The sequence below is a fragment of the Acanthopagrus latus genome, chromosome 5 (genome assembly GCF_904848185.1).
Source record: "Acanthopagrus latus isolate v.2019 chromosome 5, fAcaLat1.1, whole genome shotgun sequence".
NCBI classification, from domain to species: Eukaryota; Metazoa; Chordata; class Actinopteri; order Spariformes; family Sparidae; genus Acanthopagrus; species Acanthopagrus latus.
Window position 1 is genome coordinate 4375448 of NC_051043.1, and position 18476 is coordinate 4393923.

Here is an 18476-nt window from a genome sequence, read left to right on the forward strand (position 1 = left end):
CGATTAGGAAACTAAACAGATGGAGTTGCAGTGTGATAAAACACTGTTAGGTAAGGCAAGGTAAGTAAGATGATGGAAGAGACGATTTACTAATACTGGATACTAGTGCTTTTTATCCAACTAATGGTATATTGCAAAGGTATTTTATTACAATGTCTATATTTCTCCCATGATCATTAAAGTCTAAAATCTATATCCATCCATCTATGCTGGTTAGTGCATTAATAAATACAGCAGGCTTTTATTCTGGGCTGAAGTACCTCTTAATAAGGCTGTTGGCAGCCTCCAGGCGGTCCTCCACAGAGAGCAGAGTGGACTGCAGTGTACAGGTGGTAGCCACGCAGGTTCTCTGGGCCCTGATGCAGCTCTCTCTACCCACCCACCTCCAGCCTTCAGCTGTCAGGGCAGAGTGACCAGGCTCCGAGCTCAGAGTGCATGCCTGCAGCAGGTCTGACCCATACAAGACTCTTCGGCTACAGCGCCGCTCATTTGCATCTAATAGACGTCTCAAACGCTCCTTCAGCTGCTGAGTCTTTGCTTCTGAAGACTCCTGGACAGTGAAAGATGTTGCACATTACTAAAATGATTCATCTTCATCCAAATTGCATTCAAATCTGTGTGTCGTGAAAAGATTGTGAACGAGATTCTGCTTAAAAGTAATGAACTGACCTGAGAGCCAGTGTGGGTTGCAGCAGTGAGCTTGGAGGGGGATGATGTGGCATTTGTAGTTGGACCCAATACTAAGAAATACACAATGTTAACAGAAGAATAAATTCAATCATTTACTTAAGTTGTTTTTACAAATACCAGTGTTAAATCTATGGTGCAGAAAAAAAGGTTAGCAAAGTTAATCAGATATAACATGCAATATTTTCACTGAAGATGACTCACTTGGTTGGGCTGTAGGGAGCGCAGGATGAATTGTGCCAGGTGTCGCTGAGGCATTGGTGGCAGGAACTGCTTGTGGCATTGTTTGCATTACCATGGATCCCGGGGGCCTGATGATCTGCTGCCCTGGAGCTGACACAATCTGCAGGATGTTGCCTAAATCCACAACACATTAAACAACACATTTAAGAGGTGCCTTCTCAAAATCCAATACTTGCTAGAATGGCATTAAAACACACTTGGCCATTAAACTAAATGTGAGAAAATAAAACAACTACAATCTGAATTTAGGTTTGCGTTACAAGACAGAAATGACAGAAAGTTCCACAACAATAAAACTACTGACACTGAAGTCAAAAATGATGTCATTGCAGTGTTTTAAATGTTTAATACATCATGTTTTTGACATCAGCTAACAGATTTTTGGTATAACAAAAGAGACAATGAGAGACAAAGTAAACGACCTTGTGACCAGCTACATGTCAAGAATGGAATTGTCATTTGCCATATGTTTACATATTGTTAAACATCCAATTAATTAGCCATCTTGAGGCAAGCTGCTAATTGCAGTGCACTTCTCACTGGTGAATGTTTGTCTGGTAACTTGTTAAACAAGCTGGGGAAAAACAAGATGTGTGTTCATATTCGGTAAGTAGGGAGACTACCAGAAAACCTAATGTGTAGTGGTGTCATGACTCCAAATCCATTATCTGATTTGATTTTCAGTTTTATGGTCACAATTAAAACGTTTTACCAGCTTGTGCCAACATGTCAGTCTCCAGCGAGTATCTTGTACCTAAAAAAGGAGCTTGTTTAAACAGGTAGAGGTGGTTCTCTCTCTCCCTAGTCCCTCCCACCCTCTCGTGATAAGTCACAGTGAAACTCCAGCTGTGTAACATAAAATAGAGTAACTTTAGTGATGCAGGACAAAGTCTTTAATTTGAGTTAAAAAGCTAGCAGTAGCTGTGTGTTTGATATTAAGACACACGTCTGGATAGTGTGATTTAGTGGATTACATCTTTGTAATCTGTTCTATTTGCAATGAACAATGTGCTGTTCTGTGGGTGAACTCGGGATTACTTCTGTTGCGTGTCCTGTTATATTGATAAATGCTACTCTTACAAACCACTGTTTTTTATGCATATTCACGGGGTAAGGCGGATCCTACTGTGAGCTATTTCATTTCATTTCATGAGTAGAAGGATTGTCAAATCACTGGATTGTTTGGAAGATAGAACACCACATTGGTAAGTACAGCATTAGGTAAGGTAACGTTGAAAGAATGGTTCCTTTTCCTGCCTGCCTACCTGCCTGGCTGCCTTCAGTGCCCTGTCCCTATCATGGACTAGGTGATGGTGTTGTTTTATGTACGTTAAAGACTAGATAACTTGTGGGGGAATATACTGAATACAGCTCAGATAAGAGGGGTCTGGCTATGCAAGACTATATATGACTTGAATGCCACACTTGTCAGCCTCTGGTAAAATCAGAAGTTCTAACTTTTAACATTATCCCTGGGACCGCAAAGATTTAATGGTAGCTCATATTTTCCAACTCTATCGCCAAAGTAGGTTTGGAAAGTACTTTCATGAAGTAGAGAATTATTTTACAAAAAAAATACCTCCGATGTAATGTTACATTTGAGTGTTACGTTTTTCAATGTAGACTAAGAGAGACCAATTAAAGTCTACCATGAATGTATGGCTGCTGCATATCTAACATTAACATACAGCAGTTACCTCTCTGAGTCAGTTTGTTTACTTTAGATTAAGATGGAGAGGGAGATTCAGAGGATTTAGATATTTTCAGCTGAATGAATAAGATGAAGGGCTACAAGCCTCTAAACTCAAAGTTTTTACAGTCCCAGCACTGATAGTCTACCTGCTTTGAATACAATACATTTTATGTTTACACAAAAAATTTGAGGCTATGCATCTGTATTTTAAGTTTTGCCAGTGTTTTTTATTTTTAAAAAGCAGTGAGTGTCTTCTCCCTGCAAGAGTGGAGCCAGCAACAGAGCTGCAGCACAAAAGGAGTCACATTTAGCTGACTGACAAGACGATGGCAGCTTTTGTGTCAAAGCAAAAAAAGCAAACTGTTGACTGTTTGCCAATATTTTGGATTTCAACTCATAACAGCTAACTCGATAGTGTTGATTAGGAAAAAGTTGTTACCTCTCTGATAAGCTGGAGGTGTGCACCATTACCTGCAGCTCTTCATCTAACAGCTCCATTTGTCTATTAACTCCTACCAGTCACATCTAAAACTGATCCGCTGGGGCACTATGGTATAATGCTATGTCACCATTGCACTATAATGCTGCTGCCACCTTGTGGTAATAGTTGCACACACTACATATTTGGTAGTCATCAATATCAGTCAAAGGGGAAAACAGGACACGTGATAAACAGATTAACTGCTATACTAGACCAAAAAATGCATGGTAAAAGTCTGAATGCCAAAAAAGTCCTTTTTAAATTTAATGATAGCTGACAACAAAAAGGCCAAAACATGGGGAGTGAGAAATGCAAAAATGTCCCCTGCCAGAACGAACCAGGGAAGTGCCATTGTTATGGTAGGCTACATGGAGTCTTCAAATTACTTGAGGACTTTCATAAAGGGAGAATTAGCATCTATAGTAAGATATTATGGTCTAAAATGTGGATATTACTATGTGACAATTATCAAAAAGCAAATGAATAACATAGAAATGACAAAATGACATCAAGGAAAGAATGAAGAGAATAATGTTTAGTGTGACAATGGGTGGTACATTACCGAGTGTACCTTGGAGCTGCAAGGGCTGCCCAGTGGTGAGCTGGCGGAGCTGGCTGGGGGACAAAGTGAACTTGTTACCCTGAAATTGCAGAGTGACAGGAGTCTCTGGCTGGGAGATACGATTCTGACTGCCTGCTATGTTGGCCAGCTGGGCGATCTTCACCACATCTCCACCTTCAATTGAAACGAAGAAAAGACATTTCATAAAAGGGATAGTTAAAAAGTAACTGACATTTTCACAGTTATAAAACAATAAACTGCATCAGTTAGTTAAAGGGTGAGAAAGAGACAAAACATGCAGAACCAGGGTGGATTAATCAGAGGAACAAGCACAGCCGCCCTCCACAACAGAACCATAGCAGCTCCTACTTCAAAAAACCCTGAAGGGGAAAGAAAATGGCTACGAGGGTAATCCTCAGGTGAGACAGAGTGCCTGAAACATACATATACGTACATAAAGCACTGCAGTTGACTGCCTTTTCAAGGCAACACACTGGTCACCAGCAAGTAAATTTAGGGATTGGTGTCAAAAAAGTATCCTTACATTTTCAAGCTGTGGACAAATGAAATGATTCACCTATACCTTTGATATACTGCAGATTATAGTTGTTAAAAACACAGTTTTTGACATCCCTTAATAAATGTATTTTGTTAATTCTGTCAATTCAACTTACCAACTGAATTAAGGTACATACAATTTGCTAGTTGTCTGTGTACTAAACATGATGTCAAAAATATGTTTACTTCAAGGATCAATTTTAGTTCCAAAACAGAACATTGGAATTACAAAAAAATGTCTACTTCTTATGGATTTAAATACCGTGTGTTGTTACTGAAAAGGTTTCTCTGTTCACATTTGAAGCCAAAAAGGGTTTTCTTGAGACCGTTTCCACATGCTTTGCAGTGATGCTCAACATCGGCGTGAAATCATAACATTAGCAAAGAAAAAAATGAAACAACCAAAGCTTTGGGATATCTTCCTGCAGCTGGGCTGATGCAAGAGACAAAAGAATATTAGTAAACTGGGAGAAAAAATTATTAAAATGAAGGGGAGGGCATTATAATTAAGTCAAATAGTGTAGTGATATGTGTAACATAAGTGGGTCACTCATAGTGTGCATGCAGGCTTTGAGAAAGAAACTGGAGAATGCTGAGGCTGCGGAGATGCTGCTGATATGTCTACTGATCTAATGTTAAAGTGAACTTTATTATCTGTTTTTTTTTTTTTTACCATGTTTTGTAATAGTTATTGACACATGTTACATGACGACTCGCCCATTACCAAAATTGTTGCACCACGTACGGCAGTGCTGCTACCACTGCACGCATGTACAAAGCCATTTCTCTGGAGGACTATAGACTGAACACATATCAGCAGTGCCCCAAGTGAAGGCCTAAGTGAAGAGCAGTCCATTCTGTTGTGCCGGAGGTGGATGGGGAAATACTCAGAGGGAGGGGAGGGGAGGGGAGGGGTGGGGAGGGGAGGGAAGGCCACTTACTAGGCAACCGTGCCTGGGCCTGAGATGTAAGAACCAGCCTCTGGGACAATAAGCTGGGCTGGATGGCATGGCTGGGGGCAAGAGCTGGCCTGGGGATCTGTGCTAGTCCAGGCTGGTTGATAGGGGCTACAGATCCCACAACTGTGCCCAAGGCCACAGAGGCAGCCCCCAGCACATGCTGCCCAATGCCAGTGTTCCCAGAGGAGGCTACAGTGGAGGCGGCATTGTTGCTGCTGCTGCTGACAGAAGGGGTAGTCTGGGCTCTCTGAGTAGCTGTTCCAGCCGCTGTGAAGTACAAGGCAATGGGGGTATGGGACTACATGTTAGGGGTATCCCAATATTTAGTCAAGTCATCAAGTACGATCAAACAGTTTCCTCCATCCATTTGCTCAGCAGCAGTGGGCCAACACAGCAAGCAAGGTTAGAAATGTTCATTATTGGTGGGGGGAGGTAAGTTAAAGTTATTTGATTCTCTCTTATCAAATATGCATATTATCATATTTCTTTACACCTCTATGGCAGAAAACTGAATATCTTGGGGTTATAGACAAAACAAGACCAGTAAGGAACTCCTCAACAACTTGGCATTTGGCACAGGGGCAGCGGCTAATATCCCACATCACACAGAGAGGGGCGCCACTGATGCAGGCTGTTGTTAGCTCGTACTGGGTGTATTGTCACTTATAACTTTAAACAGACTCATTACTTTAATACAAATCTAGAGCTTTTCTGAAACTTAACAGGTGGTCTCTTGCCTAAACCTAACCAAACTGCAACTAAAGAAATCAAAATAGCCATTTGATATATCATCTGACTCTCTTAAGCCTTTCTGGCAGAAAACATCTGGATTGATGTACTGCTACATCCTGCAAACCCCCCTACCCAAGTGAAATGCCATGTTTTTAGTGAGACCCACTTCTGGACATCATCTTGGGCTTTGGAAAAAACAGATTCATTTTTCACCATTTTCTGACATTTTACATGCCAAAAAACTATCAATTAATCGAGAAAAAAAAATCAACAAACTTTACTGTTGAAAAATATATTATTTGACAATGAATGTCACTGCTGTGACAGCATTTAGTGCATCTCAACCAGTAAGTGTCTCTCATTTGCAGGTCTTCAAAAACAATGTGGCCAGCCCACCACTGCTGCATGGAAGTATAAATGTAAGCAAAAGAAACCTCTGTGACCTGCGAAACCTGCAAACCTTTTCACAACATTTGGCAGCACTGTGCATAAATATGAACACACTGACTGTAAATGTTTCGGAAAAGACTTAAGTAAACATGAAAGCATGGGTTGTTAAAGATTTTTTTTCAGCATGACACAGTACATCAGATCCATCTAAATCCAAACAGTGACAAAATCATGCAGCATAACATCATCTAAAGCAAACATCACAAGGATAAAAAAATAGCACAAGCACATTGGGTAAAGGCACCGATAAATTACAAATCGATGGTTAGGTTTCTCTTTTAAAGTTTATTGTTAGGTGGCAGCCTCTTGAACTGTTAACCATTGTGAAAACAATATGTTCTATCCTTTACGGCGTACTCTCCCTGAAATGATCTTACCGTGAGAAGTGGCTGTAGTGGTTGCAGTGCTAACGGGGGACTTGCCCCTGGGAAGAGCTGACTGGCTGTTGGTGGAAGTGGAGGTGCTCGTAGTTGGAGAGCTTGTTGGAGGACGCTGGCCTACCGTGCTTGTAATGGCAGCTAGACGACCCTCTGGCTTTGTTCCATACTGCACTGGCTGGAACAATCTAAATCAAAAAATAAAATAAATTCTATTGTTTAAATTTACATTTTAGAACAATTTGAAAACGCCGAAAGATCTCCACATCGATCTCCACCATGTCATGTTACTTGGAGAGTTTATTACTGACCTCAAGGCTTTTATCGGGTATGGCTTGGGTCGTGGTGTTGGATCGGGACCAGTGTAGATTTCCTCTATGAGCTGTTGAGTGACCTTTAGTTTGGGTACTGCCTCTTCGGTCTGATACCGAGTTAGTCTGTTCTCGTTATTGATTAGATCAAATATGGACATGTTTGCAATCTAGGAGGATAATCAGAAAAAAGACAACCGCACAAACAGATCAATATAAATTCAATCAATATATGCAAGGTTCAAAATCAAGAAGCAGAATCATGTAATATCATACAATATAAAAAAAAAAACTACAGGCAGGCAGACATCTTAATCAACTAGGAACAAACCACTAATTACTTTCATTACCAATTAGTGGTTCAACTTATTTTGTACAACTGATAGTAAGTCTTTAAAAAGTCAAAAGATGTCAGATGCTCTGATACTTGCTTGAGACAAATCAGTCATATGAAATTGGTCATGGACACATTTTCTTTTCATCAACTAATCAATTAATCCTTTTAGCACAGATATTCAGGGCCTTTACCAATTAGGATGTCATCATATTTGTGTTTATACAGTTAAACTAGACCAGTGAAGACTGGGATGCACATCAGCAATGCAAAGCACAAGCGTATACCTTGCTTGAGTCATTTTTAAGAGCTTCCAGCACCAGCATTGGGACGTTGTATTGTAGAGAGGAGTTAAAGTAGGAGCTGCTGTTCTCTCTGGGTGCCACCAGTTCAGGGTGGTTACATACTCGCTGTAGCTGCATCAACACCTGAAGCACGCTGACAAAATGACCAGTCTTCAGCGCCTCCTGGGCTCTATGGGAACATACATCACAGAGGACATCAACCGAAAGAAGCAACGGATACCATGAAACATGTATTTTGACATTACACCACGTTTTTTACAAGGAGAATGGTCTTTCCCATGAAAACTAATGTGTTACACCAAATTTTAAATATCATTTTGGTAGTAATGGTAAGATCTGCACCAGTCAAGACAAGTTAAAAAAATCTGAAAAAAAGATCAACTCATAAAATCAAATGCGATGTCTGTTAGCCATAAAACACATTGTAATTAAGACTAAACTGCTGAAATCTCCAGATTTAAAAACAGAATGTATATATAATTTTTTGCATGTCTTTAAAGACAAGTATATGCGTTAGGTCAGATTCATCTGTCACTATCACTATCTGTGGTGGAAATATCTCACCCTGGTTGAGTGAGGATATCCTCATAAAGGCTCTTCTGTCTGCTGGAGAGACGGCACTTTAGGATGTGCTCGTACTTCTTGGGCAGCTGTTTCTCCACATCACGTTTGGAGCGCCTCAAGATGAAAGGCTGGATCATCTACAGTTAAGAGTAATGTGCTTTAAGGACTGCAGGCAAATTATGCTTCTGAATTTAAATGTTACACAGTTAAATAGGCAGAGGGATTTGCATACACAACACCTACCCTGTGCAGGCGGATGACCAATTTGTGGCAGTAGTCCTGGTTCTGGTCTGTGCCAGCCTTAACTGGAAAGTCAGAGTAGGATCTGGTGATTCCTGGCAACAGGAAGTGGATCATGGTCCACAGCTCCTTTAGAGTATTCTGTAGAGGAGTGTTGATGAGGAGAATCCTCTGCTCACTAGAAGATAAACAGAAATATCTCACTTAATCAGACAGCTTAGCTGTTTTACAAGGAGTCGGCAGGATATTAAAAATGATTTCATGCAGAAGCATAAAAACCTCTGACATGGAAATGATCTCATGGGTGAAATAATTTGCCCCAAACTACTTTCACATATGCATATCCGTCACTCCCTAACAACTCTTAGCACTGTGATCATCAGGAACACACAAAAAGGCATATAACATATTAACTAGTGAGCCTGAAAAATCCCAAATCCTTTTTCTTGAGAGGCTAAAGTTATTATGACATTCATCAAGCAGCTCACCTTCTGAGAGCAAAGACTGTTTCCCAGTGTTTCTCAGTCATGCTTTTGAGAAGCTGCACCTCGTCCAGGACCAGGTGCCTCCACCTCCTCCTCAAAAAATGGCTCTGGTCTTTCATCAGCAGCTTGTAGGATGTCACACATACATGGAAGCTGTTGGCTTCGCCCCACCACTGTAGATCAGTGATCAGATAATATATTGTCAAATTAGAGAGTTAGAGCAATTCATGGAAAAAGGGCCATTTATAAAGAGTAATGTCATCGATACATGTTGTTTAAACACACAAAAAAAATACCATTCTCTTAGATCTGCGCTCCCTTCTGTTACCAAGGTACAAGAGGATCTTCAGGCCAGGACACCAGCGCTTGAACTCCACCTCCCAATTTAGCAACTTGCATGTTCTTACTACAATAAGGTGGGGTCCCCAAATGCCTGTGGACAACAACAGACATGGCCTATATTTTAATGAATGCATTCATTGAAATATAAGAATACCAAAAAGTTTCCATATTAAAAAGGCACATATATCTTTGAACAGAAGCATACCCTCTTGGCCAGCTAAGTGGGCCATGTAAGCCACTGTCTGAACGGTCTTGCCCAGGCCTGTCTCATCTGCTAGGATGCCATTGAGGTGTTTCTTGTGAAGGTTTGCCAGCCAGTCAACACCGATTTGCTGATATTCTCGAAGCGCTCCATGTAGTAGAAAAGGGGCTGGGCTGCGGGTCTAGTGAAAACAAACAATCAATTTAAAAATGATGAAAGGCATCTTCTTTTTCTGTGTGTTTGTGTGTGTGTGTGTTTCTTACTGAGGAAGTGGTCCTTAGACTGCCCTTGGGCAAGATGAGCTCAGTGGCAGCAGCCACTTCAGCTATGTCTCTGGCAGGCTTCCCATCAGAGTCGGACGATGTGGCTTTGTCAGCACGGTACTGATCAACACTGAGAAGGGAGTCAATCATCACTGCCTCAGGTGGACTACCTGCAGGACACTCCAATTCTGGAAATAATAATAAACATCCATTTTTTTTTAGGGTCACATCATGCACAACCATCTGGTTAAACATGCACGGCGATAAACATGACAATTTCATTCTTCAATCACGAAGTTACCTTCTGTCTCATCCATGTCATCCTCATCACTCTGAAGACTAGGCTGAGGCCACTCAAAGCTGTCAGAGTAGGCACCAGCGTACTGCTTCATCAAAGCATCCAGAGACATCTCGGCTAAAAGCCAAACACAGAAATTTGTGAATGAGTAATATGGACACAAAGACAAGTAATTACAGTACTTGGTGATTTAATTAAGCATCATTTGTATTGCTTTGTAATAAGCTGAGAAAAGAAAATTATATAATGAGAAGAATAAGAATTTCCAAATTTGAATATCAAAGGTCCAATTTATGAACAATAGTGTAGAGCAGGTTAACAACATTATGTGTAAGCATTTCAGTTTGGATGTTGTTACTCTAGGTACAGCTTCTGCATTGGTAACAATAATCTAAGCTGTACAGATTGTTGTACAGTGTGTATAACATTTGGTGATGAAAATGGATACCACTTAGCCTAGTGCTGTTACTAATAATATCTTAAAAATTGAGTTTGGAATTAAACCCAATACTCCTTAAATGTCTCTCCTGAGTTATAGAAGAAAAGCAAATACATACCATCTTTGGCAAGGTCAACCAACTCTGCTTTGTGGTCTGTTTCACCCTCCATGACCTCCTGTTCCTCTATGGTGCTCTCTTCATCTGTGAGTACATGAAAAGATGGTCAAAGGGGTACAGCTATTGTCTCTTAGTTAAGGCAAATGTTAAATATATAATGTACAGACTCTTCACATCACTGTCATAATTTTTTGGAATTATTTGGCCTTGTGAACCTTCATAGTTGGACACTTACCATCTTCATCAACCAAGGATGAACTTAATTTTCTTTTTCTTACTGAAGTCGTCGCCTCCTTTAGCAAGAAAAAAAATATACAAACAATTATGAATAAGATGCAATATATGTATTTGCATTACCCTTTATTAAATTATTAGTGCACTGACCTCTTTCTCAGCCTTTACTCCTGTTGACTGACCAGGTACTGTAACACAAGTAATTTAAAAAAGATCTGGTCATTACGAAGGCACTTACAGGATAAACCAATCAGCTAATAATATAATAATTAAAAGTTCATGAAATAGAGTATATAAATTGTGTTTATTTGCGGTAGTTGCTCAGTGGGACGTACCTTTGGCTGAGGCTTTTTGTAAGCTGAGCGTTTTGAGCCTCTTCTCATATATTTCAAACTGGAGTTTAATTTCCACAACCTGACGGAGAAAGACACCTTGTTATAATTATATCTATTATTTACAAACAATGACATCATTTAGAAAATAAATACATGAATGAATACCTGCTCAATGTTAGACCAGAAGAATTCCACCTCTCGGGCAATTGTGCTGGCAATGTGACGAAGATGAATCTCCCTTTCTTTCTTTGACCGCTCCTCACTTTTCTTCCGCTCTTGATGGTAGCGTGCACATGTGCGAACAAGCTGAGAGACACATTAGACACCATGGCATTAGTTTTCTGTACTGACCATTCCTTTTGCTGTGTTGATGTATAATTTCATGTCAATCGCAATCTCTTCCGTACCTTCTTAGCCGCAGCTTCTTTCCATCTCCTTTCCTGGGCGAAGTCAGCTGCCATCCACTGCATCTCCTCGAGGAGGTAGTCCCAGTGGGACTTTGGACGCGAGGCTTCCACAAGCCTGGGGAGCCTACTGGCTGACCACTGGCCCTCCTTTCTTAGCTCAGAGATGCGTTGATGCACTTGATTCTCCTAGAAAATAGAAACCGCATGTGACATCAGATTAGAAATCAAGAATGTTTCAGTTAGTACAACAAGAGACAGAGCATTGAAGGGTACTGACATTGTCAATACCCTTTTTGCCAATTATTCACAAATATCAAATGTCACAATGTCATTATGAATAACTGAGGAAGAGTATGCATCTATGTTTTCTTTCAGAAAAATTAAAAAACAGAAAAATACAAACAGAATGAAAGATTCAAAGACACGTCAAGGCATTAAATTCGGGCCAGGATAATTTGCAGATTGAAACAACATGTGCTCGGTGAAACTTACCAGTTTGGCCTGCTCAACTTGCTTATCTTGAGAAGTTTCCTGTGAGGACTGCATGGTCGCATTTTGACCAAAGCTGCCCATTTTGACTGTGGATATGCCATTGGTTCCAGTCAATTTGGACTGGGTACTTGGGTTGATGTTTGAGCCAAGAGGCCTGAGTGGATTTGCAGCATGGGAGGTTGGAACAGCATTAGGAGCAGAGAGGGGAGCAGAAGATATAGATGTCATGGATACTGAGTTGGTCATGATTCTCTGGACTGGCTGGTTTGACTCTGTACCAGGCCGAGCAAGTGCCACCGTCTGTGAAAAAAGGAGAAAAAATATTGTTAATAGAACGAGTACTAGTCTAACCATTTGTTCAAAAATGAAAACTTGAAAACTATATTTAAACATTTTTTCAGGCAGACTGACCGCTTGTCCTGACTGTAGTATGGCCTGAGATTGTTGCTGCTGCGGCTGCAACTGGAGATGAAGACCTGGCTGCATCTGCTGCTGCAACTGTGCCTGGAGCTGTGTGTGGGGGTTCACTGTGGACAGGACAGGTCCACCTGCCTGAACCTTCACCTGTGCCTGGAGCTGACCAGCAGTCTGAGCTGTGTTGTCCACTAACTGAGGCTGCTGAGAGAGTGCCATGGGCAGGCCTGCCATTGGGAGGGCACCTTGGGGTAACCTGCCAGGCAGCTGGGGAGGAGGGGTGTGCAGACTGGCTGCATTCTGCACAGGAGGACCTTTAGATGGGTCGTACTGTTGCTGGTTCGGCTTCTGTCCTGCAATCTGGACTGCTTGAGGAGTAGGCGGCATCCCGCCTGTACACATAGTAACCAAATTATAGGACAAACAAAGGGGTGGTATAGAAAGCAACACAAAGACAGACGGTAAAAATCAAATGTCAATCTTGCCATTGTTTTGTAAATGCTTTTTTTGCTCTTGATATTAAAAAAGGTTTTAAATGCCATTAGTTGTTTGGCAGCTTCCTCTTAATATATATATATTTGAGAGACCCCTTTCAACAAGTTCAAATTATTTTAAGCTAATAAATGGATAATGAAATAGTACCTGGAAATTTTAAGTGACTGGTTAAGCTTCAGCTATTAGAGCTTCTCAGAACCTTGCCTTAATGAACTAGATGTACTTATGAATCAACAATAGTGTACTACATCCTGATGATCAGAGCGGAAACTAATGAAAGTCATACAGCAAAATGGTTACAGAAGAAATGAAATCAATGTGAGAATCTACATGTCTCTCAAATAAAATACTACTTTGATTAATGCAAAACCAAAACATTGCATTTTAAATGCTGAGAGAATGTGGTTAAAAACATCAAAAATTATGCGTGCAATAAGAGTTTTTTTTAAAGAGGAAAAATAGAAATGTTACAAAGGAAAATGAAAGGAAAATAACTTCTGAAAATAAAGAGACAGGGAGAAGTAAGGGGAAATAAAAATACAGAGCAGACACTCACAAAAACACCATATGTCTGGCATGCATGAAGCAATGTCATTCTAGCGGTAACCAAGGCATCTGGATGCCTCACATAGCGACAAAGCACAGAGGTGAGCAAAAGGACAAACATGGGGTCTTGCAGACAGCAGGCCTGAGCAGAGCTGTGCACACTAAAGCAGCGCCTGCCTTACCTCCCTGCACGGCACACCACCTTGCCTAGACGCCATCAACACCTGGCCCTGACACACCCACACCACCACAATCGCAAAAACCTGTGTCGTGAACGCAACTCCTCCACATGATTCCCCTCCTACTTAGACTGGGGGAAAGAGGCCAAGTCAGAACAAAATGCCATGAAATAACATGGAAGGAAATGAACTAAATGGGGATATGAGATAAATAAAGACACTCTTGAAGATGTAACGAATGAGTATCAGACTGATGATATTGACTCCTTTTTGATGATACAAGAAGGACAATTGGAGTGGAAGAGACTTGTGAAGGAATGACAATGGTAAACCAAAAGGACGCATGACACGTGGATCGATAAAATGGGAAAAAAAGAAAAACCCATTGGAAAATGATTTTATTCCCACAGGGTTCCCACTTTCCGTGATCCACCTCCAAATAAGATGAAAGTCCATCAGCACGAGAAGATCTGTCCAAATAAAGATGACTAACAGGAACAAACTTCAGAAAAGAAGAGATGGATGACGACGGGTGATCAATAGATAAAACAAAAAAGGAAAATCATAAGACATGGCATCTTCCCATTGAGTGGCTACTCTTCTTCAGACTTGGATTGTCTTCGTCCCCATTTATCCTGACAGAGAGAGCTGGTGCTGGTGCATCTAAGCCTGAACTTCCTGTGGACTGCTGAGAAAATCCAGCAGATGGATGAAGATCTGTTTGTTGATGCTGCTTGAAGTTTGTTTGTAGAAGATGAATATTGTGATTCACTTTTTAAAATCTCCTTAGTTTGAGAAGGGGGTTCGTCCAGCAGCATCGAACAGAACACAGAGCGGCCTGGTTGTAGCACTCCTACCTTGCGCAGTTGGCATAAGCTGCTGGAGTGGAACGCCAGGAGATCCTAAAGGAGCTACACCAGGATGCTGGAAAATCAGCCCATGGCGACCAACTTCAATCCGGGACCTCTTAGCCTGATCTGGGATTTAAAACACACAATACCCTCATAACGCAAAAAAAAAGCACTCGGCACAGAGCAATGACCTTCTGCAGACCTTACAGGTCACCTCTCCTTCCTCGAGTTAAGACTTCAACACAGAGCGCTAGTAGAGGATGCCAAATATCTAAAAGCAGAAGCAATTAGAGGGAGAAAAGAAAACAAACAGAAAACAAAGCAAACAGGGAGGAAACAAAGCAACATAAGAGACACAGGAGTCTACGATCCTTGCCCTACCTGCTTGCACCATAGCCTGTTGCCTCTTAAAGGCATCCATGTCTCCAGGGTTTGTAATTGTGCCAGCAGCAGCTCCTAGTTGTCCCTAAAAAACATCTCAAGCAATTAGTGAAGGATGTCCTCTTACAAAATAGAATTGAAAAATCTATAGATAATTACACTGTAATAAGTGCTGAAAACAAGTGTTACCTCCCTCACCTGAAGCTGCTGCTGGACAGAGAAAGCTGCGGAAACATTAGGAGGAAGCTGTGTTGCTATGGCAACTGGTGTCACTGCCTGGCCATCCTTTCCAGTAACAACCTTTACCTGAAAAATAAAACAGATTTAAAAGAGGAATGATGCACACTGGATTAAATGATGTTTCATGATTGTAAAAGTACCACTGGATCGCACACTAAAAGTAAGCAAATGTAATACCTCATCATTTATGACCTCAGACTGTTCTTCTTCTTCCTCCTCTTCTTCAAGGTCTAAGTCATTTTGTCTCAAGTAAGTATACAAGGGAACACAGGGCTTTTTCTTAAATGCCAAGTAGTCCATCATGTTTCCTTGGAGGTGCTGTAGAAAGAAAAGCTCAATCAGGTATTCTTTGAACACTTCTTTCAGGCTATCCATCTTCTTAGTGTGGTGCTCCAAACATTGTTTTCTCAGCTGGGCAATTTCTGGAGAAGAAGGAGCAATTTCCTCCAACTTCTTGGGAACCTGCTTCTTCATAGTGCCCGCTGCCATGCTGGAGGGCGCAAGAGGATTGTTGGGGATCCCTTGTGTTGGACTGGTGAGGGATGGGCTAGAGGGTGGAATGGAGGAGGGTATACTGAATGTGGCTGTGGCCGTGGTTCCTACTCCAGCAACCACACCTTGTGACGTCTTCTCAAATATCATAGGGCGCGCAAGCTGTCCCTGAATGATACTGCTGATCTGTGGAGGTAGGTTGGAGGTGGTGATGTGACCAGGGCTGCCCAGAGTGGGGAGAGCGGTACCGGTGGCCACAGGACTTTGAGGTCCGAGGTGGTGGATGGTGCCTCCAGTCTGTGAGTGAGGCTGAGAGAGCCGACGCTCCCTCACTGAGCCTGGCGCTCCAGGAGATGCCAGCTGTACCTGGCCAGGTGTGGTCTGGGCAATCTGAGCCAGTCCTGTCCCCTCCTGGTAAACAAAGTGTCCGCTTCCTGATGGACTGCCTAAACTGATTTGCCGCACTAACATACCAGCTTCGACAAATCGTGTTGGACTTTGCCCACAAACACCCAAGGTTGCTGTGGGTGCTCCTGGCCTTGTCACACTTTGCAGGGGGACCGGGCTGTGCTGGGTGGGACTCTGGGGCTGCATAGGCTGGGGCACAGGTGAGGTGACCTGGATGTAGGAGGATGGAGCAGGCTCAAACCTCCACTGAGGTGTAGTATGCTGGAAGCCAGGGGATGCTGGGTTCTGGATGGGGAGTGGGGTTAGGGTGATCTGCTGATTACCAGTCACCATCTGTCCCACATTTTGTAATGTGATGTTCATGTTCTGGCCAGTGACTGGGCTGCGACTCATGATAATCTGATAATTGGGTGACTGAGGGGCTGATGGGCTGGCAGCAGAGGAAAATGTGGTCACAGGAGACTGAGGATGGTTAACTGTAGCTTGCTGCTGTGTAACTGCCATTGTGGGTTGCTGCTGATCCTCTGCCTCAGGCGCACTGACAGACTTGGATCTCTGGAGCTGTCGTTGCATATTCTGTGATCCACTTCCATGGTGCATTGCGTGACACTGTTGCTACGTCTAGACACAATAATCTGGGAAAACAGCAAAGCATGGCAATAAGTGAATTTAATGCATTTCATGTGAATCAAAACTGGGATGAATATTTATCAATATTATATCATATTTATCATGATATGAGACTATATATTGTCTTAGATTACCAGATACCACTGTAATATGGCATAAGAGTGGTCTTTTAAAGCAGTAGTACAGTCAAAATATGCAATTTTCTGGATTTACCAGTGTTTACTACTTGTTCTGATACTTGTCTTTACAGACCTAGCCTTTATATCCACATGACTGGTGATTTTTTGTTATCAAACATCTAATTTCAGTATCACTTTATGAAAGTTCTGATAGTCATCAATACAATTTTGTTGAAATCAATGCATTTGGTCAAAATTATTGTGACACCATACCACCCTCTTCAATAGGGACAGCTTGCACATCACATATTGTGAAATTCAGGTGTGTGTGTGTGTGTGTGTATATATATATATATATATATATATATATATATATATATATATATATATATATATATATACATACACACACACATATATATATATTTATATATATATACACAAGTGTAAATCAAGTGTAAATCTTTACCAAAAAAAAATCATGAAAAAAATTGCCATTTAGGCAGAGAACATACACCTTGCAAATTAAGTGTAAAGCCGTGTTAACTGTATATCTTTACCGCAATGTATCCATAACCCATCTTTGCACATCTTTAAGCGGCGCCGGAATAAATTAAGACCGATGTAACGTAATATGTAATAATGTACTCTCTGTCAGTTGACAAATGTATATGTTTCATTACGGACTAGTCCTGTAATGAAAATGATGGGCTTGGTTTAGTCTTATCTGCGGATCTGTGTATCAGCCCAAGTCTACCTGCATTTTAAACAAAGGTTATGTACCGATACTTGTGATGGTTATGTGCACTGCTGCCATTAGCCCATTATAGGGAAATATAACGTTAGCGTTGAACGATGAGCAAGTTAGCAGCAAACCACTCGTATTTACACCACAGCGATGACATTATATTGACTACCAAAATAACCCGCATGAAGCAATTTTCATTGTTTGTCATGGTGTTAACGTTAGTGCCCACTTCCAGTTTCAGTCCGGGGCGTAACGTTAGCTAGCACTAGCTACTTTGTAGCAATTGTCCTAATAATAAGGTGCTAGCGTAGGGCTGGGTGATAAATTTATTGAAAGTATGTTTAAATTATCAAACTGTAACATCCACAATACTGCTGTCTGTGCCATTTAACTAATTAAACTGATCCTTGCCACGGGACGCGTGATAGCCAATGCTAATGATGGTAGCTTGTTATTGCTAACAGGCCAGCTGCCAATGAATAAATACATTTTATCAATTCAACTGTGTTACTTACAGGGGATGGGGCTTCTGTAGGAGTTTTATAAATCCTAAGTCATATTTACAATAGTTTTCGTGCTCTAACAACTCTTATTCCACGAAAAAATAAAATATCGATATTGCTAGCGGCTATTCAATGTTTTGGAGCTAATTTCATTCAGCAACATGGCGACCGCAGCAACCTATGTGTAACCCGGATGTCGTTCCCGATCTCCAGGAAACGCTGCTAAGGCTGCGTAAGGGCGGTTTGTTTCAGTCACAACCACAGACACTTCATATGGCTACAAGTCCATCCACCAACAATAACACTTGCCAGTAAACCATAGACTCGGAGACGACTCGCTACTGACGCTTTATATCCAC

At 41.4% G+C, this 18476-nt stretch overlaps 1 protein-coding gene across 6 annotated transcripts in view; it reads right to left on the reverse strand.

The window, feature by feature from the left end:
* The window catches only part of ep400 (E1A binding protein p400), a 31880-nt gene extending 13528 nt beyond the window's left edge, over positions 1-18352 (reverse strand). Inside the window, exons 1-27 of one of the 6 annotated variants that reach the window (XM_037097409.1) lie at positions 18130-18351; positions 15395-16752; positions 15176-15283; positions 14978-15062; positions 12523-12917; positions 12112-12411; positions 11620-11805; positions 11378-11518; positions 11213-11291; positions 11028-11065; positions 10879-10936; positions 10644-10727; positions 10090-10203; positions 9789-9976; positions 9529-9706; positions 9278-9414; positions 8985-9154; positions 8500-8674; positions 8257-8393; positions 7675-7861; positions 7054-7223; positions 6743-6930; positions 5166-5450; positions 3667-3840; positions 892-1044; positions 670-740; positions 261-550 (exon numbers count right to left, since the gene is read on the reverse strand). In XM_037097409.1, coding sequence (XP_036953304.1) covers positions 261-550; positions 670-740; positions 892-1044; positions 3667-3840; positions 5166-5450; positions 6743-6930; positions 7054-7223; positions 7675-7861; positions 8257-8393; positions 8500-8674; positions 8985-9154; positions 9278-9414; positions 9529-9706; positions 9789-9976; positions 10090-10203; positions 10644-10727; positions 10879-10936; positions 11028-11065; positions 11213-11291; positions 11378-11518; positions 11620-11805; positions 12112-12411; positions 12523-12917; positions 14978-15062; positions 15176-15283; positions 15395-16717 — 5414 coding nt within the window. In that variant the 5' untranslated portion in view covers positions 16718-16752; positions 18130-18351. Of the gene's footprint in view, positions 1-260; positions 551-669; positions 741-891; positions 1045-3666; positions 3841-5165; positions 5451-6742; positions 6931-7053; positions 7224-7674; positions 7862-8256; positions 8394-8499; positions 8675-8984; positions 9155-9277; positions 9415-9528; positions 9707-9788; positions 9977-10089; positions 10204-10643; positions 10728-10878; positions 10937-11027; positions 11066-11212; positions 11292-11377; positions 11519-11619; positions 11806-12111; positions 12412-12522; positions 12918-14977; positions 15063-15166; positions 15284-15394; positions 16753-18129 lie in introns of all 6 variants that reach the window. The other 5 variants (XM_037097410.1, XM_037097407.1, XM_037097408.1 and 2 more) reach the window with 5 other exon arrangements.
* Positions 18353-18476: the final 124 nt, after the last annotated feature.